Source organism: Columba livia, chromosome 14 (genome assembly GCF_036013475.1).
Source record: "Columba livia isolate bColLiv1 breed racing homer chromosome 14, bColLiv1.pat.W.v2, whole genome shotgun sequence".
Classification (NCBI taxonomy): Eukaryota; Metazoa; Chordata; class Aves; order Columbiformes; family Columbidae; genus Columba; species Columba livia.
Window position 1 is genome coordinate 223,642 of NC_088615.1, and position 20,446 is coordinate 244,087.

Sequence of the window (20,446 nt, forward strand, 5' to 3'; positions counted from 1 at the left end):
TAAGGATTTGGCGTACACTATAGAAACGAATATTGAAAAATATTTCTGCCTCCGTTTTAAAAGAAAATAAACTTAGTTAATTTTAGCAAACCAGAGCACACGCAGCAGAAAAAAACCCAGCAGCTCTGACTCTACCATTTCTCCCAATGTTATTTGCTTACTCATTATTGATGATCTTAAACCTCCTGGGACCTCAATGCATTTTTCAACAGCTATTTCTCCTTTTCAGTGTTAATTTCTGTGTTACTTAGATCCTTTGTTTACAGTCCATACAATGTAAGCTTTAATAAGTCTTCCCTCTAAACACTTAAAAGAATATTATAAGAAACAATTTCAACAAAATTCAACAAATAGGTTGACAAATGGAGTACAGGTGTTAAATGGCAACTGAGATATGACCTCCCAGGTGTAGATGAGGGAAATGCATAAACTGAAAATGGGAGACAGCGTGCATTTTAGCATCAGTTGTTCTCAGGTCAAATAATTAATTTTGGGTTTTTTGATAAAATAATCTGAGATAATGTTATACTTTGCATTATTATTTTTAATATAAAAGAAGAGCTGGTATACCACAGCAGCTGTTCTACCTAAACCATTTTCTCAGGTATATCAGTTTGCTTTATTATTCACCACAGAGTCACATTTCATCCAAAGTCAGAAATGGAATTGTGGCCTACCCAGCCTTCATCTGCAAGAACAGGACCTCACTAGGCAGCCGTGTTCTGAAACGTCGCTGCATCCACGTGCAGATGGTCACCTTGCTTCTCTTCCGACAACAGCCCATTCAGACTACGTACCATGCGGAACCGGCTGTGACATCCAAACGCGATCTTCCAGATTAAAAAATGAAATGGTCCTAAATTTCCCAGGATGTGTGACAGTTTCTCAGCTACCCACCAGTGACCCAAATACACGTCAAGCAAATCATACAGCACTGTAAGTTTTAGTGAGGTGAACTGAAAGCCTGCATTCCCAAAAGTGGTTGCCTGTCATTATTTTCCCTTGAAAGTTCACTGGATGTTTTAGAATCCAAACTGCACACTGCGATCCACACTGGTTTTCTGTCACTTACAGGGAAGCTGTATTTACACTCCTTCAACTTGACGGCGTTTAGTGTGGCAAGACCACAGAGCTTTACCATTGAATTTTCTATTTAGAGCCCCACCTCCCGGAGCAAAGACTTCCAGTCCTCAGAGGTTAAAGGAGAAATTCAAATAGACCTTGAAAATACAAAAACAAGAAGTACTACAAAAATTACATTTTTCTACCCCCAGGGATTCTGGGTCTTGAGTGCTGATGGCAGAGAACCGCACAGGTGCTTCGCACAGATGTAGATGACTACTACAGAAAAAGCAGAAGCGAATCCACCTCTGAGGATGGGAAGATAAATCTGTTATAATCTAGCAAAGACCAGATGACCAAAGGATATAGATTTAGAGAGAAACTTTGAGGAGGCTACCTGCTGGGAATTTGTATTATGTGTTCCTAGCTTGTTCAAACACACCATTGTAAATTCAAGTAAAATATTTTTTAAAAAAACAAAACCAAAAACATTTGGTTTCCAGTCTTATAAGCCAAACATTGCATCACTATGCACAAAGATGAGAGAGAAATCTGACAGAACCCAGAAGATACAAAGCGACTGACTAGAAAGTGATTGAAAGTTCAGGTATCTGGTAAATGACCACGACCCAGTAGCGAAAGCCAAGTTGTAAGCATCTTCAGTCTCCCATAATTTGGTTAAAAAGAAGTTATTATTAACAAATTACTTGGATTTCAACTGCTCAAGTTACACCTGAGCTACAGCAGCCTTATGACAGTAGAATCCATCACCATAGTTTTTTTTTTTTTTTTTTTTTTACAACAAGAGGACTATTTTCTTACACTTTTTTAAACCACAATATCAACTGTCTATCAAATGGATGAATAAAAATAACAGCTGAAAATTATTCTGGGCACCATTTTGCCAGTTCTGTTTCACAGCATTTTCCTGACTTGAATACCCTGAGGTCACTGGGGCTTTGCAAGGACAAGAGAAATTATGCAGCACCTCTCCAGCTACATGAAGGCCTTGATAATAAAGTCTAACAGAATCCAGCATACATGTATACATTACAAGAACCAACACACAACCATGTTTTAGCTGTACCTTATGTTCAGTTCCTAATAAGTAGGATATGGAAGTTCTTATTCAGAAGATTATTTAGCTGGGAATGGCCTCTGGAAGCAGAGGGATTATCAGAAGCCACTAAAAGGTGACAGAGACAAGGTTATTCAAAGGGAGGCCAAGGCAATGCATTAGCATTCGCAATATCGCAGAGCCTGAATTAAGCTTGGGGTGGACACTGTGAAATACCTGGCTTGAATGAATCTCCAGGTAAGGGCCGCGTTTCTCTGCCTTAGGCACTAACAGAACAGTCAGTCCAAGATCAGCAGGTCAGAAAGGTGGCAGCATCTGGCACTGGCAGTCTGGTCCCCTGAGCTAGGAGCTCACCGGCAGCCAGTGAGCCCCAGCAGTCCCCCACACTGCCTCAGTTCTGGGAGAGGGACAAGGCCAAAGGGGCAATCACACCAACAGCTTCTGGCAGCCACCTCCACCAGGCATCTCCTACAGAAACCCCAACAGAAACTCGCCCGTCTTTCCTCCCTGAGGCTCCCCCGCAGGGTTTTCCTCACTGTAGAAGTAAGAGTGGAACTGGATGCAACCCCATTGACTTGATCAGAATCACAGAATATCTCAACTTGGAAGGAACCCATGAGAACCATCAAGTCCAACCACCTGCACCTTGCAGGACCAACTAAAACTAAACCATGTGATTAAGAGTAAGTATCCTCCAGATGCTTCTTGAACTCTGTGAGGCTTGGTGCTGTGACCGCTTCCCTGGGGAGCCCGTTCCAGTGACCAACCACGCTCTCAAAGAACCTTTTCCTAATGTTCAGTCTGAACTTCCCTTGTCGCAGCTCCATTCCATTCCCTACGTCCTGTCACCGGTCACCACCCCCCTGCTGCCCCCCCATGAGGAAGGTGCAGACGGCGATGAGCTCCCCCCTCAGCCTTCTCTTCTCCAAGCTGAACCAAACAAGTGAGTCTTGTCCTCGAGACCTTTCTCTGTCTTGTCGCCCTCCTCTGGCCACACTAATGGCCCAAAGCCCTTGCACGGAGGCACCCGTGGTGTCCTTTGGTTGTTACAGAACTACTTATAGACCACTCATGTCTTACAGCCTCTTCAACAACTACCAGCTAACCGCTCTCACCAACCTCAGAACCATTCCCAGAGAACCTTTTAGAATCACCAGATACTTACCTCACTCAAGCACCAATCTGAACCTGGTCAAGTGCCAGCAAAGCTGGCATTTACAGCACAGCAGGACTGGATTTGAAATCCGTACGGAAAGTAGCAGGCCAGATCAAGAGAAACAAAACCTGAGCCAGAACGGAAGCAATTACCCTTACGTTACTGCCTGAAAAGGGATAAAACTCTCTTGATGGGCCACCCAGTCACCTAGACCAGGCATGATATGTGCACCTGTGCAGAATTTGACCCAGCAAATCAGAGACACTGAGAACAGGACTCCAACGTGTCACCTTACAGTGATGCATTGGGCAGTATCAGAACGCAAATGGTTTAAAAAACACATCTCATTCATTTTTTTTCCATACAAGAGGGCAAATTAAACTTTAAAAGAATATACTTACGTTCCTAGCCAATAAGGTACTCTCAGCATCTTTTATATATTTGCATTCACAGCAAAAAATAGAAACAGACTACAAATGAGCATTCAGTGCCATAAGATAGCCGAAATGCACGATTTCGATCCCTCTTAAGCCATAGTGAAACTGAGGAATGGTGGCAGCCCAGTGATTTACAAATACATTGCACGTCAGCCCAAGCGGCACGTTTCATCAGCTAATGGCTGTGAAAAAACGCATGTGTTGCACGTACAAAGAGATGCGTTTTGTGGGGTCTGTGTTTGCAGCAGAGAATGTCTTCACACACACATCCAGAGACACACCAACCCTGACACTTCAAGACACGTACAGGTGCATTTCTAAAAAAATACATGGTCGGCCAGAAACGCTGTGCGGTGCTCTGTGCATAACGGAACAGGCACAGATACACCGCCCGTACCAACAGCCCAGGGAGCCGCTCGGCTGCGCCGCTGCCATCTCACGGCGGCCCAGCCCGGGCGCTGCCGCTGCAGCTTCCGCACATCGCAGCCTGGAAACCTCCTTTGTAACCAGCGAGCCCACCGCGCTGGGCACAGCCAGACAATGCCCGCCCGGAGCACAACGGTGCGGGAGCTGCAGGGCTCCCGGCTCGCCGCTGCGGGCTGCGCCGGCCACACCTCTGCCTCCATCACCAGCTCCTGCTCGCCCGCCCTCCTCTCCATCACCGCCATCTCCAGCTGCAGATCACCGCCGCCGCCCCCGCCCGGCCCCTGCAGCCGGCCCAAGCCACCGTTCCGCTCACCGTGCCGCGGCCAGGAGAGAACGCTGAGCGGCGAGGGACGAGCACGGCGCATCCATCTTCCCGCCGCCGCGGCGGCTGCAGCACCCGGCCCCGGCCCCGGCCCCGGCTCCGCCGCCCCCGCCGCCTCCCGGCCAGGCCTGCGCTGCCGGGCGGGGGTCTGCGCAGGCCCCGCCCCGCCCCGCCGCAGCGCCGCGCGCACGGCCACCATGGCAACGCCGCGGCGGAGCGGGGACGGCGCAGGCAGCGCCCACGGAGGGGCCGCCCGCGGCGGGAGCTCGGCCCGCACCGCGGGGCTGTCAGTCAGGGCGCCGCGCGAGCCGCTCGGGGCGGGCCTGGCGGCGCGGACCCTCCGGCTGGACCCTGGGGACACGAAACAGCCGCAGCCCGGGGCGCTGGGGAGCGCTCCCTCAGCAACTCGTGTGGGCGGGAGCGAGGGAGGGCATCACGTCCCCGCACCTGAAATCGCACCTCAGCCTACAAGCAAGAGCAAATTTACTTGAACATGTCTGAAGGGGGGGCAGGACCACATAAAATGTGGCACAGGATGCCTTGGGGAATGACCATAGAGCCTAGAGGAGGGTGAAGGTGGGTGAGGGAGAAACAAGCATGAGAAAACGGGGGAAGCGAGTGCTGACAGACAGGTAAAAGATCTGCCACCTGCAGCTGGTCACCAACCTTTGGTCTGGCTGGCACAACTCATCATCATAGTGTGTTCTACGCTTTCATTAATTAACCAATATTGGTGCCTGTTTTCTGTATCATTGTGCTCTTTGCTCTGTGTACATACATGTATGTTCCAACAGCAACCCCAAATGGGACCAGCCAGCTGACAGGAGAAACCCAAACCTGTGGATATCCTCAGTCCAGGGCTGAGACTGAGCAAGACACCCACAGTCTAGACATGGATACCAAAGAGACCTCAGGTCATGGGCTGAGATTGGAGAGACCAGAGGCTGTGAACGTGTGCTTCAGGCACTGAAAGCATACACATGTGTTCCCCTAGCAAACTTCAAGAAAGTAGGAACAGGAATGGTTCGTTCCTGTTCTCAGCAAAGGCATCTAAGGGCACTGTCCTCTTGCTTATGTTAATCTGTTCATTTACGGTCATGTCTGTAGTACATATGCATCTTTGAAAGTCACATTTAGCCTTACCCCCCGGATATGGGAACAGGGACAAGCCATCTTCACCAAAACGATCCATTACAGTCCATCCAATTTCATTTGCTACAGTACATGAGAGCTGTACCATAAAGAAGCCCAAGGACAGCAAGTTAACCATTAGTTTTTTAATTGTTTTATCCCACTGGCTGCTTTTCTACTGAAAGCCAAAACATTTGTCAGATCCACAGCCAGAATGGCAAACAGTTGTCACTCTGGCTACTTGGAATTCCTCTGACCCTTCCATCCTTCAGAGACATGGCACCTATATCTAAGTGCCTCTCTCTACGGCTTTAGAGAAACAGCTCCTGTGTAGTTCAAGACTAGCAGAAGTCCTTAAGTAGCCAGGCAGGTAACAGTTTCCAATCTAGACAGCGATGATACCACTAAGAGGTCATTCAAGGAAGTTCAGTAAAGACCAAAGGTAACGGGGCAGAATCACACTTCAAATACGTTTTAACTCAAGCTGACAAGATCTTCACAATCCCCCAGTTAGGAGCAGTCCTGTGTACGGGGAGATGTCTGCCCTCTGGCTGGAACAATCTGGTGAGAAGTGCAGCAGGTTCTCACATCTCAGCATAGGCACTTTCTCAAAGGCTGCACTCTGCCTGTTGGGGCACATCCATCTTCAGCTGGGGCTTCCAATAACTCCTACCCTTCATGTGAATGGAGAAGTTCCACTGGAAATGAAGAAGTGGTCCCAAGCCCCATCTGCAACATCACATTCAATGCACAGGTTAGAAGCACCAGCATTGTTCATGGTGTTACAGAAGACAGATCGAGTGGGGAGACACGACGTGTGGGAGTGTTGGTGGCTGACAATGACGCAGGGAGGAACACGGGAGCAGCAATATCTGTCGATAATGTTTCTCCTTGGTTGCGAAGCTGTAAGATCTGCCGCAGAAGGGCCTTTCCTTCTTCTCTAGTCTGCAAACAATTTGTAAAAAACAAAACAATGTACCGATGGATGGGTGGCTCCATGGTCTAACTCTGTATGTATACAGCATAAGTTATAGGAGTTTGTCATTCTGTAAGGTTGCAAGTTACAATAACATCCTTATTTCTTTTTTCTTCTGCTACTTAAAAATATCAAGGTGCCTCTCTTTTTTTTTTTTTTTTTCCCCCAGTCTTTTCTCCTTTTACTCACCAGATTTACATGTCACTTGGGTATTTCAGACAGTGATACCATCAACCACTGAAGCTGGCTGAATATTCCAGCAACAAGTAGACTGGAGAAGCTTCGAAGAAGCTGAATTCAAGTTCTCTAGAGATCCAGACAGCTTTGTTAAGGATAGGCTAAACACCTTGCACTCCTGGCTAGTGTCTGTCACCAGGCTGACGTTAAACATCCAAAGTTGCCCACTTATTACAGATACAGAACATCTCAGAGTACAGAGTCACATACAAAACCTAAGTAATACAATATCCTCTGTACTGTCTACACACAGATGAGAGAAAGTCATTTGAGTATCATCACTACACAGTGCGTGGGAGTCTGTGAGCGTTTAACCACCTTCTCACCACCAAGATTTTCAGCAGCCTTAAGACTGACACATGGAGTCTCAAATTATTTTATTTAGTGAACACCACTGAGACACGGTTCAATTTTACTATCTACACCATATGCCATTATTTTAGTCAATCGTGGGCAGCACTGGTAATCAGGTATGTAACACCACCACTCACGATGTGACCTGCATGGCAGACAGCCCTCATTCCTTCAACAAAGGATTCCTTTTACGCTGAAGGGAGCCGAGATCAACATCATCGATCCTCCAGAAAGAAACACCAAACACTGTGCAAGTACTCACGTCATTGAATGCACAGCATTGCTGAGCACATGCTGAGGCTTCATCCCAGAGCTTACACTTGAAGTAGTACTGGGCCAGGTAACGGAAGGCAGTGCTGACCTCCACGTGCTCCACTAACTCCTACAGTGAGGGAGGGAAAACCATCATCTCTGAGTGCCTTCCAAGGTAGTTCTACACCACGTTTATCTTTATTACCAAGACATCATCTTACCGAACAGGAATAGATATCCTGGATGTATTTGATGTAGCACTGAGCTGCCTGTTCAGATTCATTCAGCTGTTCGTGCAGCCTAGAAAAGGAGAAAAACGGGCCACTGGAACGAGGCTGTGCTGTCAAAGACCTCCTTCGGCTATGAGAAAGTACCCACTTTGCCTGACCTGCACTGAGGCCAGGTCTTTTTCTTCAGAATTTGCAAGACATGCACCGTGTGCTGCCCCTCATGGAAAGCGATGATCCAGCTTGAGAACACTGATGTTACCAGGAAGGGAGCCAGTCAGATACTAACTGCTAGAAGCAGTGACAACCCAAGCAGGGACCTTTGCTTATTCTACTACATTTTAAAGCTTTTAACAGCCCTCTGACAGCCTATTCTGTCTATTTCCTCTAGTGCTTCTTCTTCCCCCGCTACATCCCAAAAGTCTTCGTAGAGCAGCTCCACTTTCACTTGCCCTTTTCCTTCCCCTTCACTTTTTCTACTTTGTATTACTTTATTCCCACCAAAAATTAGTGCTGATGTCAGAGTGTTTACATTTATTTCACATTTGATCCTTTCCCAATATCACCACCATATACTGGATGGGGCAGGGGGGGAAGAGGGAAATGTAGCTACGATTTTGTACACCATCCACCCTCATGGATTGCTTTAAGGTTCAATACAACACATACAGTTGCCAGCACAGCCTGCTCAAATCACCTCAGGATTCACAGGTCATATGATTCCCTCCAGTTATTCTAAGGGAAACTTAAAGCTAAAGCTGGACACCAGAATTCGCAGTCACTACAGACCTAAAGATTACTTTTGGAGCTATGTAGTAAATGTTATGCTACCTAACAGCAATTCCACTTGTTTTACATTTAGTATTTTATCACCAGGGATCAAAGCGCTGGTTACATTTCACACAATATTGACAGTTCAGTGATAACACACACTCACTTTGCTAGTTTCACCAGTGCCATTTTCTCCACATCTCCCACAGCGTAAGCTCTCCAATAGCACTGTCAAGGAAGGAAAGTCAGTCAAGCACATCACAAAAATTCTTCCAGCTCATGACTCATGCAAGCAAATTTGAAACAGAAAACTACATGGTTTTTCACCAAAGGAGCATATATCACCGGTAGACAACTCTATCAGCTGCTCTAGTTACCGTGCAGCAGAACTTCCCCAATTGTAACTGCCACAGAAACCATTTCAATAAGCTCCTAACACCACACTGTGTGCATTTCCAGTAGCACTAGCAACACAATTCTACTAATTCTACTGCAACGCCACCTAGTGTCCTAGGAGACATCCTGATGTCTTACTCCACATATCAGTTCTCACTTACCTTTTTAGATTCCACCAACTGATTGAGTTTCTCATAGCATTCTCCTAGAGCAACCAGCATACGAGAATCATTTGGTCTGTAAAAGAGAATTTCTAAACATAGTATAATGGACAGCCAGCTGATCTCAGGGTGGCGGGTGGAAAGAACGTGGAAATCTACATCTGGCAGTGTCTGTCATCTTTTCTTACGTAAAACATCACTCATAACTTATACTCCTGACCAGCATTACTCAGCATTTAACTGACAAAGCCTTTGCTAATAGTTAATTAATAAAACTAAAAGGATTTGGAATAGCAAGACTGCACAAATCACATAGCATTGATGTTCTTCTCCTTTCCCTTTCCTTAGCTATTAATAGACGCTACCACGTCAGAATGAAGACCAATAAATATGGCTCTGTTCTCAACTCTACCTGAGTTGGTGGGCCCGTCGATAGTAATAGAGACAGTAAAATGGCATTTTGAGGATTTCATAGGTTTGCCCCAAACCATACCATGCTCTGTAATCTCTTTTGTTCACCTCTATTGCATGCCTGTCGAAGAAAAGGAGATGAACTAGTCAGAAAGCAGTCAGGATCAAAGCCAAGACAGAGTTCAGCAAAAGACTAACAAGAAATAGAAGATACCACTTCAGTCCTTATTTATGCAAACTCAAACACCATTTTGTGCAGTACATGAGTGATACCTATAAGCCTGGATAGCTGCAGATGTGTTCTTCATTTCCATGTACTCATGTCCCATAAGTGTCCAGGCTCCCAGATAACGAGGATTCAGTTTCAAGGCCCTCTGGAAATAGAGGGCTGCTTTTTCATGCTGGGAACGCAAGCTATAATAATTCCCTGAAGCAAAAGTAACAATATTTAAATAAATTTAAAAGAAACAAACAGAGAACAGAAGTAGGGAAAAAAAAGATGGAAGAGGCATTATCTACCACCTCCTAACTTAAGAGTTCTACTAAAGGCAGAACTGATTCAAACCTCGAGAGAGCTAACAACAGCAGTCTGTTCTCCAGTGTTCTGGTCACTCCTTTTCCAGTTGTGCCAATCAATTTAGATCCCATCCCGCTGGCCTTGAAACTTATGTCATGTTCTAACATTCATTTCCTGGTCCTGACACACAATTACTTCCATTGGAGTTTCAGGACTATAAAAGGGATTATCAAATACCCGAGTGTTCATAGTGATTTCTTCAACTCCTTTGTGCACCGACAGTATTACAGCCGCTCGTTCAGAGAGAAGTACGGGAAAAGGGCACCCTTTCTCATTTGGTCTGCTTTTTAGGCTGCCTGAATCCACATTCACCAAGTGGTTTTGATAGCCTTGCTGGCTGCTCACTTCCACAACTGTTTCTAACGTTTCCTCACACAGCCTGTGGACAGCATAGTAAGATCATGTAGAAGAGCTGGCTCTCACCAATTACACAGCAGGTCTCAACACGATACTTGTCTATCTCACAGAGATTGTGAGCCAGGTAGCTCAACTCAGGCTTCATGCTCTAGCAAAACAAAGAAATGAAAGCAATGAGAAAAGGAGCATGTTACAATTTCGAAGAAAACCTAGTCATTTAGCAACTGCATTTATTTCATGGAGCTGTGAAGTAGAAGCTGAAAGCTTATATTCAGAGAGGCTAGACAGCACCAGCTGCTCTGCCGGGCTTAACATGCCTGCGACAGATACAGCATTATGGACAGGCAACGGGAAGAGTGCTTACCCTTACGTATAGCAAGTTGGAGAAAGTGTCCATGTTTTCTATCCTGTAAGGATCTTGTTTCCTTAGCTCATTAAAGATGGATAAAGCTTTGTCAATATCTGAAGAAAGAACAGCAGGTGGGAGAACAAGAACCATAAATGCCAAGTTTGCATTAAAAGGCTCATTCCTACTAGTTAGTAAGTGCCACTGACCTCGGATATTGTGGTAGGCAACTGCAATCTGAGAGATGATGTAAGTGCTTTTGGAAAATCCTGCATCAATGAGACTCTGATACTTCTGCAGAGCCTCCTCTATCAGCTGCAGCTCTGTATAAATGTGTGCAAGGAAGAACTCTTTCATCCATGTGTCTGGCAAGGACAGGAACTTCAACTAGCAAGAACCAAAGAAGAGGGGGAAGAGATGATAATCAGTAGCATTCTAAGAGCCACCTGTGGCAAAGAATCCATTATCTTCCCTCCCATGGTTTAGCAGATGGTCTTGAGGTAGGAGGCTTTCCTGCAATCGCTTTATTAAACCATAACACCAGCTACAAAAGAGCGGTATTAGGACCAAAAATTAATATCAGGTTCTTCAACAGGAGAGGCTAAATAATACCTATAAATTGACAATATTGAAACAGGAAAGGACCATTAAGCTAGCCAGTGTAAAAAGCACTACAAAATGGACCACACAATTCTATTTAGTCACACTCAATCTATTCCCACGACTACTGAAATTGCAGAAGAATTGAAGCCATTTCATTTGGTCAGTCAGTAAAGAATGGGTCTTCAAATCTGACAGCACCCAGCTTCTGCATCAGCCACTGGCCTTGTTTCTCCACTAAATTCAGAAGTCCTTTGAAAGGCTGTACTTTCTTATGTTTCAACATCAATATCACATCACTATTTTTCATGAGCTAAGTGAACAGAATCCAAATAATCTCATCAAAAATGCATTTCCCTTTTTCCACAAGTCAGTAAGGCTCTCTTCTGTGCCTCCTCTACTTTTTTAAATATCCCACCAGCCAGAACTGACTGAAGAATTCCAGAAGTGGTCTCATAAAATCCCATGCATAAAGAAAAATGTGGGGTTTTCGGTTCTATACACAAGTTCAGTTCTTTGATCCTATGCATGGCTTTGTACTTGACAAAGGGAACACCTACATTACTCTTTCAGTTTTAAAAGCAGTGATTCTATAAATCATTTCAGGCCACCAAAAGTGCTGAATAACCGTGGAACTAGTACCAGATTAAGGAAAAAAAAAAAAAAAAAAGTAATATTTTAGGAGAATCTCCTCCATGTGACAAGGCAATAACCCTGCTGGTAACTACTTCAGAGTATGTGAATTAGCCATTTCTTAAACTGCTTTGTGGGTGAATGATAAGAAATCAGCCATGCCTGCATAAAGATTCTCAAATTATAGCATGGCAAGCAATTGAAGAAAGAGACTTTAACAACATATTTTACAACCTTAGATTGCCTTGCTTGATGGAGTCTCACAGAATAAAGTAGTAGGCGACATCAATTTTGGGGCAACTGAATCAGGTTAAACTCTGGAATTTGTTACCACATCTTAATATCTCCCAAGTTTTACCATCTCTTTATCTGTAATCAAGTTGCAAAGTTCCAGCCAGGCCCCCCAGTGCAAAGGTAAGACATGGGCAGCTTCAACAAACACATCTATTGCTTCTTTCACCAGGTCCAACTTCCGCAGCACAACACCATACCTGTAAAGAATGTTATCAGGTTAATCAGAAATTAAAACCCTGCATATCCACACAAATACACATGAATATGTTAGAAATACATGCAGACACTCACAGATAAAGGCCAAATCCATCCAGTTCCTGTGCCTTGTGCTTCTTGCTGAGCTCAACTCTCAATTCCCGGAGAGCTTCATTTTTCACCTGTCCCTTTTCCAGAGGTCCTGCACGAAGAGAAAGTCAAACGGCTTTCAGTAAAGAGTCGTACCAGGGCAGTTACGACATGTAGGGTATATTCAGAATCATCACTGACATCACCTAGATGCTTCCCAGCCTGTGACTACTTTCCTCTTTTTAAAAGAAAATAACTTAGTCTGATCACCTGCTTTAACAGAAGAATTAATAAATGAAAATCTGTAACCTTTACCAAGCCAATGAACTGAGAGAGCATTAAAGAAATAATGTTACCACACACTGTTACCCAAAAATTGAGGGGAAAGACATACACCCAAGATGATTTACATCAAGAGGCACTATTGGAAGTTTCATTATATTGTCTTGTGTTTCTTGACACCAGAGACTTACCCAAACTATCCACTGTCTCATCATCCTTCTTCTTCTCCCCCGACTGTCCAAAAGAGAGGAAAACCAAGATTACATTACAGTAGCATATTACTTATGTTTGCTGCAATGCTAGCAGCAGCATGTAAACTAAATTTGCACAAACATCACAGTTCTGAAAACACCTCATCTCCCTCCCCCCAAACACAACTGGGGTTTCCAGGTGGTCATCTGGAACAAATAGGCAAAAAATACGGTATGCCAGGGAGGGGCGGGATGCAGAGGAGTTCAGTGCTAAAAGGCACTGAACCTTCTGTCTTACCAGGTATCTCGAATACATATACAAGAAGTAGGCTTTCTGGCTCTTGCAGCCCCGTAGAAAATAGGCAGCCCTGTCATACTCCTTCAGATCAAAGTAAGACTTGGCTAACGTATAGGCATCCAGATCACGAGCATCCTCCTGCAGGGACACAGAAGAGTTTTAAGATCTCCGAAGTTCTGACATGCTTTAGGAAACTCACCTAGTTACAAATGTACCTATGAAGCTGCTCTGAAAGCTAAAAATATAAGGTACTCACCCTCAAAGATGGTTTGAGTACAATCACAAAATCCTCTCCACTCCCTTCAGGGATCAGATTCCTAGTGCTCAAATGAGTATAGACTAGTTTGAAACATTTAGAGTAAACAATGAGTTTCCAGAAAACAAATTGTGGCAAGCCACCAGAGACCAAAAACTAGCTGTTAAATGAGTAGAAATGACCGTAAATAAGAAACCTAATCAGGAATTTAATCTCAAACAATATTAACTCCTAACTTAAATGCGAACATTTCCTTGGTAGCTGTTGTGAAATGCACTTAACTTTTTCATTCCTGTAATTCAACAAAACAGGCATATACCTAAAAGTGTTAGTGTACACCTGCTGAGGCGGGGATGGGGATACACTTGTTTCTCTGGTGTCCCAAGGAGCAAAAGTTTAATGGCACAAAATTACTGATATGACAATAAATTTTGGGCTTAGTAAGGATAAATAAAAAGTAACACGATTTCAAATTTTGCTTACAGAGTATCTCATTTAGAGCACAGCAACAAGTAAAATGGAATGCTTTCACCTGGGAAAGCACACTAAGCTCCGTTAAATATGGAACGGGAGGGAACTTCACAGCATCGTACACCAGCCCGAACCCAGAGCAGCCCCTGCCCGGCCTTTCCAAGCAGGCCGCTGTTTCGTGCTCAGCAGCGCGGGAGATGGACCGGCAACCCCGCCAGCCGAACGGCCGCGCCTTCTGCAGGGCACAGCCGCGTCCCCGCCGCCAGCAGCGGCCGGGCCCCCCCCCCCGGCCGTACCTCGGTGAGCGCGGGCGGCGGCGGCAGCTCACTCAGCGGCAGCGGCTCCAGGGCGAACGCCAGCTCGGAGGCCCTGCGGGGAGAGAGGCCCGTGAGCGCAGGCCCGGCGGCCGCGGGGCCGGCCCGGCCGCGGCGCTCACCACTTCCCGCTGTGCTGCAGGCCCCGCTCGCGGCTCCGCTCCGCCACGCTCAGCAGCTGCTTCTTGATCTCCCGCAGGTCCGAGAAGTCGCCGCTCCCCAGCCCCGCGGTCGCCATCCCGCCGTGTGCCTCCCACCAATCACAGCGCCGCACACTGAGCGCGCTTCCGCTCTCTAGACGCAGCCTTCTGGTTGGATGAGCTCTGGAAGCCTCGCTCCCAATTACAGCAGGCGCTCTAAAGCCTTGAGGCCTGATTGGCCAGTTGTGGCGGACGTGCGTTCTCACCGGTAGCGGCCTCAGCCGGGCCCGCTCGGCCCCGCTCGGCCCCGCTCTCTCCTCCGCTGCTGGGACGCGTCTCCTCTGGGAGCCGGGAGGGGCAATGACGGCAAAACAAGGTGCTTTGGGAAAGGCTGAACATGAGGGTTCCCAGTGCACCAAACTGCTTATCTTGGCGCTGTCCTTCCCTTCTTCTGAGCCTTGCCTTTTTAAGTAGTTTTCACCCGCTTTTTGCTTGCTGTCGGAAGGTTATTAACTGTTTGGACTTTGTGCCTTTCCACCGAGATATATAGTTACCCGTCTTTAACAGATGTGTACGCTGAGGCGATGAAGGTAGTGTTTGTTGAGACTACAGAACGAAGAGAAAGAAGGCCTAGAGAAATCTAGGGCCTTTCAGAGGCATCTAAGGAAGGGTTAGTACCATAAGGAGACTTTTGGGGGCGGCTTTCCTCAGTTAGTGGCAACTGAAAATCTTGTTCACTGCTAATTTGGTCTTTATTTTGAATTTTTGCTCTCATTTGTTTAATTTAAATTTCTCTGGTGTGAGTTGTAGACTGGTGGTGCCTTCTGTTGGGTGAAAGCTGAGGACACGAGTCCGGTAGCACTGAAGCATCGTAATCATTCTGAGATAAAGAAATGCCAGGCTTTCTGGTTTCTAGTTGATTGGTTCCTCGCTGATAGCAGAAATACTCGTTATGTAGTGTCTGTGTGCTGTCTTGTCCTCTGGTTCTAGTCTTCAAGGTCATCAGATTGTTTCTTAATGGGGTATTTCAATCTGCCTTTGTGCTGATAACACCTCCTAACTTAGTATCGTTAGAAAATTTTCACTCAAATACTGCACTTCCTGTGCTAAAAATAGTAATTTGAAAACATGAAGTAGAGTCAGTCCTAATACTGGTCTCTCAAGCCTGTACTTTTAACCAAGTATTTGCTTCTTCATCTCAGCCTCTTTATTTTCATGTTATGTTTTTCCTCTGATGCTCTGGTAATTTAACTCCGTATCATTTTTATGCTATTTGGTTCTAACAGTACAGAAGTTTAAGCATGTATTTTGGGATCATTATGCTCCATAACTTTTTTCAGCTTTTCCAGAAAGGTAATAATGCGCCTTTGTGCTCATTCCAGTATCAGAATGTCAGCTTTAACTCCTTATTTTTAAAGAGAAATTAAGAAAGAATGCTGTACAATTTAATTTCGTATGCCATTTACAGATCACACTTTTTTTTCCCTTTTTTGTGATGCTAAGGGCAGTATATTCTTAGTATTATGTCCTTCATAATCACCTTTTTTTTTTTTTTACATGAGTGAGTTGAATCAGGGGACCCAGTGTTTGAATTGGCCACAAGTTCACTAGTAATGAAAGGAGTGTAATTGATTATTAGCATGATGTCACCACACTTGATATATTATGATCATAATGAAAGATTCTTTTTTTGGCGAGCCGCTGAATGTCACTATTTCTCATTACACTGGTTCTGGTTTAGGTTCCAGCCTTCAGTTTGTTGATGATTACTATGACAGTTTCTGGGTTGTGACTGTGTTGATCTGGAACCATCTAATCTGGAGCAGCCTAACGAAATCAAGGGTATAGGGATGAAAAAAGGGCATGGTGTAATGCAATGGGATCACTGAGCAAATGGCGTGGGGTGACATGAGGGGAAGGGGTCACAGAACCAACAAAATGAGGCTTAAGTGAGGTCACCTCCAGCAGCTGAATGTCAGCAAGGAAGTGCCTGAAAGACATCGTGATGGGGAAATGCCCCAAACCCTTTCCAGGAGCTCAGCCTGCTGCAGTGCTTCTCTGAGTGTCTGTGCGCCGCTGGACGGGTCGTTCTGCAAAGGCTGACAGAAACAGGAAAAGCCCAGGTGGTTAAGTGGCCAATTATTTATAGTCTTTCTTGGTCTTTCAAATAGACAGAGCAAATTAGTCCATCGTTTGAAGTCTGATTTTAATATTATGTATTTATTTCCTTTATTAATTTTAGCCAAATATGTTGCAAGTCCAGTTGTAGTTTTCACAGAAAATACTTCTATTACTCTGCCAGCCTGTATATCCAAGATACAAATAAAAACTTATTTCTTACTACAAAGATGGGTCTAGTCAACACAAAATGCCTGACTTGTTTCTTGTTCCTTCTCTCCTTGCCCTGTCCCAAAACACAGATGAAAAGAGACTCAGAATATTTTTTTCCTCAAAATAAATTGTTGTTGTCCTTACAGTCTCTTTTGTGTTCTCTGGAGTTCACCTGTTAGAGTGGGCTGTTCTCCTAAATTTTGTATTTGATAGCTGGTTGATAATTACACTGTTCTCATTTAAGGTTGTTCAGTTTTACAAGAATCCAATGAGTGATTTTGTGTGTGTGTGTGAAGACCGGGAGGTGATTTTGTCAGAGTCTGTTTATCTCCAGTTTTGGGCCCACTGGGTATTGCGTGCTGTTTTCCTGGCTGGATTTTGTAGCAATATGTCTGCAGTGCTCTATGAGATTTCAGTAAGAAATACGGAACCTTCTGCAAAAATGCATAAAGTGCCACTTATTTGGATGCTTTCTGGGCAAAATACCCTTCACGTCAGGTTCCTGCCGTGTGCCACCTGGGCAGGTGTGCCCCAGCTGTTTGCGTGAAGCAGCTTGGGCAGGTCTGACATTCCGAGCTGGTCAGTGAGAAGACAGGTTTACTTTCTGGTCCAGAACCAGGTAGATTTGAGTGTGTGAGTAGCTGTCGCTGCAGGAGTTCACCAGCCTCTGAACTTGTTATTTGTGCTTCCAACTCTTCAGCAAAAGGTGGCGCTTTGGGCTCTACTTTGAAGCAGCAAGAAGAGGGGAAAGGGTACTTAATGATGGCTAAGAGCTCAATAATTCAATTTCTCAAGACTTGCTTCATAATGAGAACTCATAACTCTTCCTGTCATGCCACTGTGTAATAGATGCATCTTTTAAGTGACACCCGGGTCTGGCTTTTAGAGCAGGGGACTAATTAAATCCTCTGTGCATGAAAACTGATAATATCTTAGGGTGATACAGATTAATTTGGCTGTACTAACTGGGTGCTGTTGGAGGAGCAGGACTTTGTTCAGCACGTCATTGCGCAGCTGCCTGGATGACACTGTCTCTAGTCCCCCATGGAAACATGGTGACAAAACCGGTGAAGGTCTGTGTGTGAGGGGGAATTATGTCCGCCATAGAAGTGGGCTGTGTCGATACTGTTACTTTAAAAGGATTGGGTCTTTTTTTTCAGAGTTAAAAATCTTGCTCAGTGAAGTCTGGTGTAAGCGGCCTTTACCAAGTCTTGCCAATAGAGGGAATTCAGTCTGCTGACAGAGAAAATCCAGACTTCTGTGTTATCTGAATTCAACTTCTTCATTGTGATGCTATCAAACTGTGCATTTTAACTTGCTTAAAAATCAGCTGTGATTACAGGTTTTTGTATAATTTTACACTGAGAAATTTGAGGTAATAAAAATTCTTTCCTGCTGTTGCTTGTATTCTGTGTTTAGCACAGTTAATGCACCTCTTGTTTTTGCTCGTTGTGCAGTCTGCCAGGACATCATTAAGATTAGCGCTTGGAAACCATGTGACCCTAAGATGTGAGGGAAGCCATTTATACTTGATTTACATCAAGGCTGAAGAATAAATTCTCACAAACTGTGGATAGTTTCGAAATAAAGGAGATTGCCTGTCAGAAGTGAAAAAGCTTACCCAGAAATTTCTCTCAGCTCTGTGACACAGTTATTGAGTTCCTGAGTGTGGAATTGCTTTTATTTATGTAAGGGAACTCTTGTCAAACTTCTAATCCCATGGCGACAAGCTTTTCTTTCAGATAGTCTTTATATTTCTTCTTTCTAATAGTGTTCTTCTGGAAATGAGAGTTATATTTCTGTCTGGGCTGTATATGTATGCTATGTTACACCTCTTTAAGTCACCTTTGGTTTAAAAAAAAAAAAAAAAGTAGTATGAATCTTCTTAAACTGGGTGTCCTATAATTGGGTTTTGGATACTTGAACTGTGTTATTTCGAGGGAAATTTGAAGGTAACTTCTTTAGAACTACAAACTTTGGAATGTATGCATACGTATATAACTATTCTGTCCATGCAGTAGTCAAGATGTTTCTCATTCTTCAAGAGCAGGGCACAGGTTACCAGGTAATACCATTTCAGAGACTGCTGCTAGCAGTGATGTAATTTCTGTGGCTTGAAAAATTATACTTCAGAAGGTCTTAGTGTGACAACAGCACATTTCTAAAGAGAATTCTTTCTCTGCTATAAAATGAGAACTTGTTAGATACTTGCCATATTTTTGTAACTATTTTGAGCAGAGTTCAGAAGGCATTTGTTTGATCTTACCTTCTATGATGTATTCTATTTAGCTGGTGCAAAAATAATTGCGTTTTGGGACTGTGAATGTTAAGTCATTATAACTAGGCTCAGACACGTGAAAGCAAAAAGTATCCCCGCTCCAAAGGAAGAACTGGATTTTCCTGTGAGCAATGCAGTGTAGCATAATGAAAAAAGCGTCTCTAAATAATATAATGGAGTATTGATGGTTATTTGTGTTGCTGCTGGTATGTAAAGGGTGGTGCTGGAACAATGTCAGAACAGGTAGTGGCAGGTATGAGTTTACAGTAAATTGTCTTTTTTGGAAGTGAAGAGATAGGAAACCATCTTGTAACCCAGAAGCTGCCGTGAGAGTGTTAGAACTACTGTATTCTTCATTTGCAGTATGTGCAGAATTGCCGTGGGGAATATTTTGAAGCTGAATAGCGTGTTAAGGTGCAGTTTGGAAAGCTTCTTCAGCTTTCAGCAGTAATATTAACTTCATGGGCATCTGAAATCATTCCTGCTTTGATTCACAGCAGGTAGGTGTTCTTCTTTCTATATTGTTTATTGTCTGCTTTCCTGCTTCAAAACTGAATTCCAGGAAATCTGCCTGTGACTCAAGTAATACAGCATGATGACATCAGAGTAGGCTTTTGTGTATTGTCAGTAATGTCTTTTTTCTCTCTCTTGCTCAGATCTGAATTGCTTTCTTGGGAGGTTAATTGAGATGAGGTGACATAGAATACCCATGAGGACCCTGGAGTCATGCAGCAAAAGTGTTTATTGTGCCTGAATCACTTCTTTGTATCTGAGAAGTCCATTGACTCATGCCATATGTTTTCTGTTTTGAAGAGATTTTATTTAATTGCAGCTTCTGATGAGCTTGAATGTAGTATCTGCTATGCATGCATAATTAGCCCAGGTGCTCTGAGGAAACCAGCATGCACCGTCTGCTTAGCATATTGCCCACTGACACCCCTAGGTATCACAGTGAAACTGTGAAGAGCTATGCCGATTCTGAAGGGTTCTGTTATTCAAGAGCCTTCACATTGTTGCTAAACTGCAGTTCCTGACTTATGGGAGAAGAGACTTGCTCCCATTTCAAGAGACCAAGACAATTGTTTTAACCAGTCTTCAAAAATTATGGTTAGGCTGAATTGTAAAACTATATTAGTTTGATTGGATTGCATTTAGTGTGCTGCTATGCATCCTAGAAGTCACTGAGGAGAAGAGAGGCTGGAGACAATATTCTGAGTGGTGGTCCTGATCTTGCAGGTGAGCAGGAGGAACCTGTGGCTGATCAGAGCCCAGTCAGCACGGAGACACTGCTGTCTGTGGCTCCACTGGCACTGCCCTCTGACCCGAGCCTGCTCTGTATGCTGAAAAGGTTAGTCCTATACCTTCCATCCTTGTTTTGACACTAGTGATTGTACAT

At 44.5% G+C, this 20,446-nt stretch overlaps 2 protein-coding genes across 18 annotated transcripts in view; both read right to left on the reverse strand.

Moving 5' to 3' along the window:
• Nucleotides 1-4,633, reverse strand: part of JAKMIP2 (janus kinase and microtubule interacting protein 2) — a 64,018-nt gene extending 59,385 nt beyond the window's left edge. For all 16 annotated transcript variants that reach the window (XM_065029336.1, XM_065029324.1, XM_065029327.1 and 13 more), the window contains exon 1: nt 4,473-4,633. The gene's annotated coding sequence lies outside the window, so the exon portion shown is untranslated. The remainder of the gene's footprint in view (nt 1-4,472) is intronic.
• Nucleotides 4,634-5,743: 1,110 nt separating this feature from the next.
• CDC23 (cell division cycle 23) lies at nt 5,744-14,583 on the reverse strand. 2 transcript variants are annotated; one of them, XM_065029340.1, is made up of 16 exons: nt 14,424-14,583; nt 14,284-14,356; nt 13,261-13,398; nt 12,963-13,005; nt 12,496-12,601; nt 12,269-12,401; nt 10,887-11,064; nt 10,696-10,793; nt 10,398-10,479; nt 9,671-9,824; nt 9,399-9,518; nt 8,987-9,062; nt 8,596-8,657; nt 7,653-7,731; nt 7,442-7,561; nt 5,744-6,557 (listed from the first exon to the last, which is right to left on the reverse strand). In XM_065029340.1, the coding sequence occupies exons 1-16, from the start codon at nt 14,537-14,539 to the stop codon at nt 6,387-6,389; spliced, it is 1,749 nt and encodes a 582-aa protein (XP_064885412.1). In that variant the 5' UTR covers nt 14,540-14,583; the 3' UTR covers nt 5,744-6,386. The 2 variants fall into 2 exon arrangements, with proteins under 2 accessions (XP_064885412.1, XP_064885413.1); XM_065029341.1 differs by lacking the exon at nt 9,399-9,518.
• Nucleotides 14,584-20,446: the final 5,863 nt, after the last annotated feature.

What these genes read in the sequence shown, in the direction of transcription:
- CDC23 (XM_065029340.1), bottom strand. Translation starts at nt 14,539, where the DNA reads ATGGCGACCGCGGGGCTGGGGAGCGGCGACTTCTCGGACCTGCGGGAG. An exon ending in CTGCAGCACAGCGGGAAGTG is followed by an intron (nt 14,357 to 14,423) that starts GTGAGCGCCGCG and finishes CTCTCCCCGCAG; the next exon opens with GGCCTCCGAGCTGGCGTTCG. An exon ending in ATATGTATTCGAGATACCTG is followed by an intron (nt 13,006 to 13,260) that starts GTAAGACAGAAG and finishes TCTTTTGGACAG; the next exon opens with TCGGGGGAGAAGAAGAAGGA.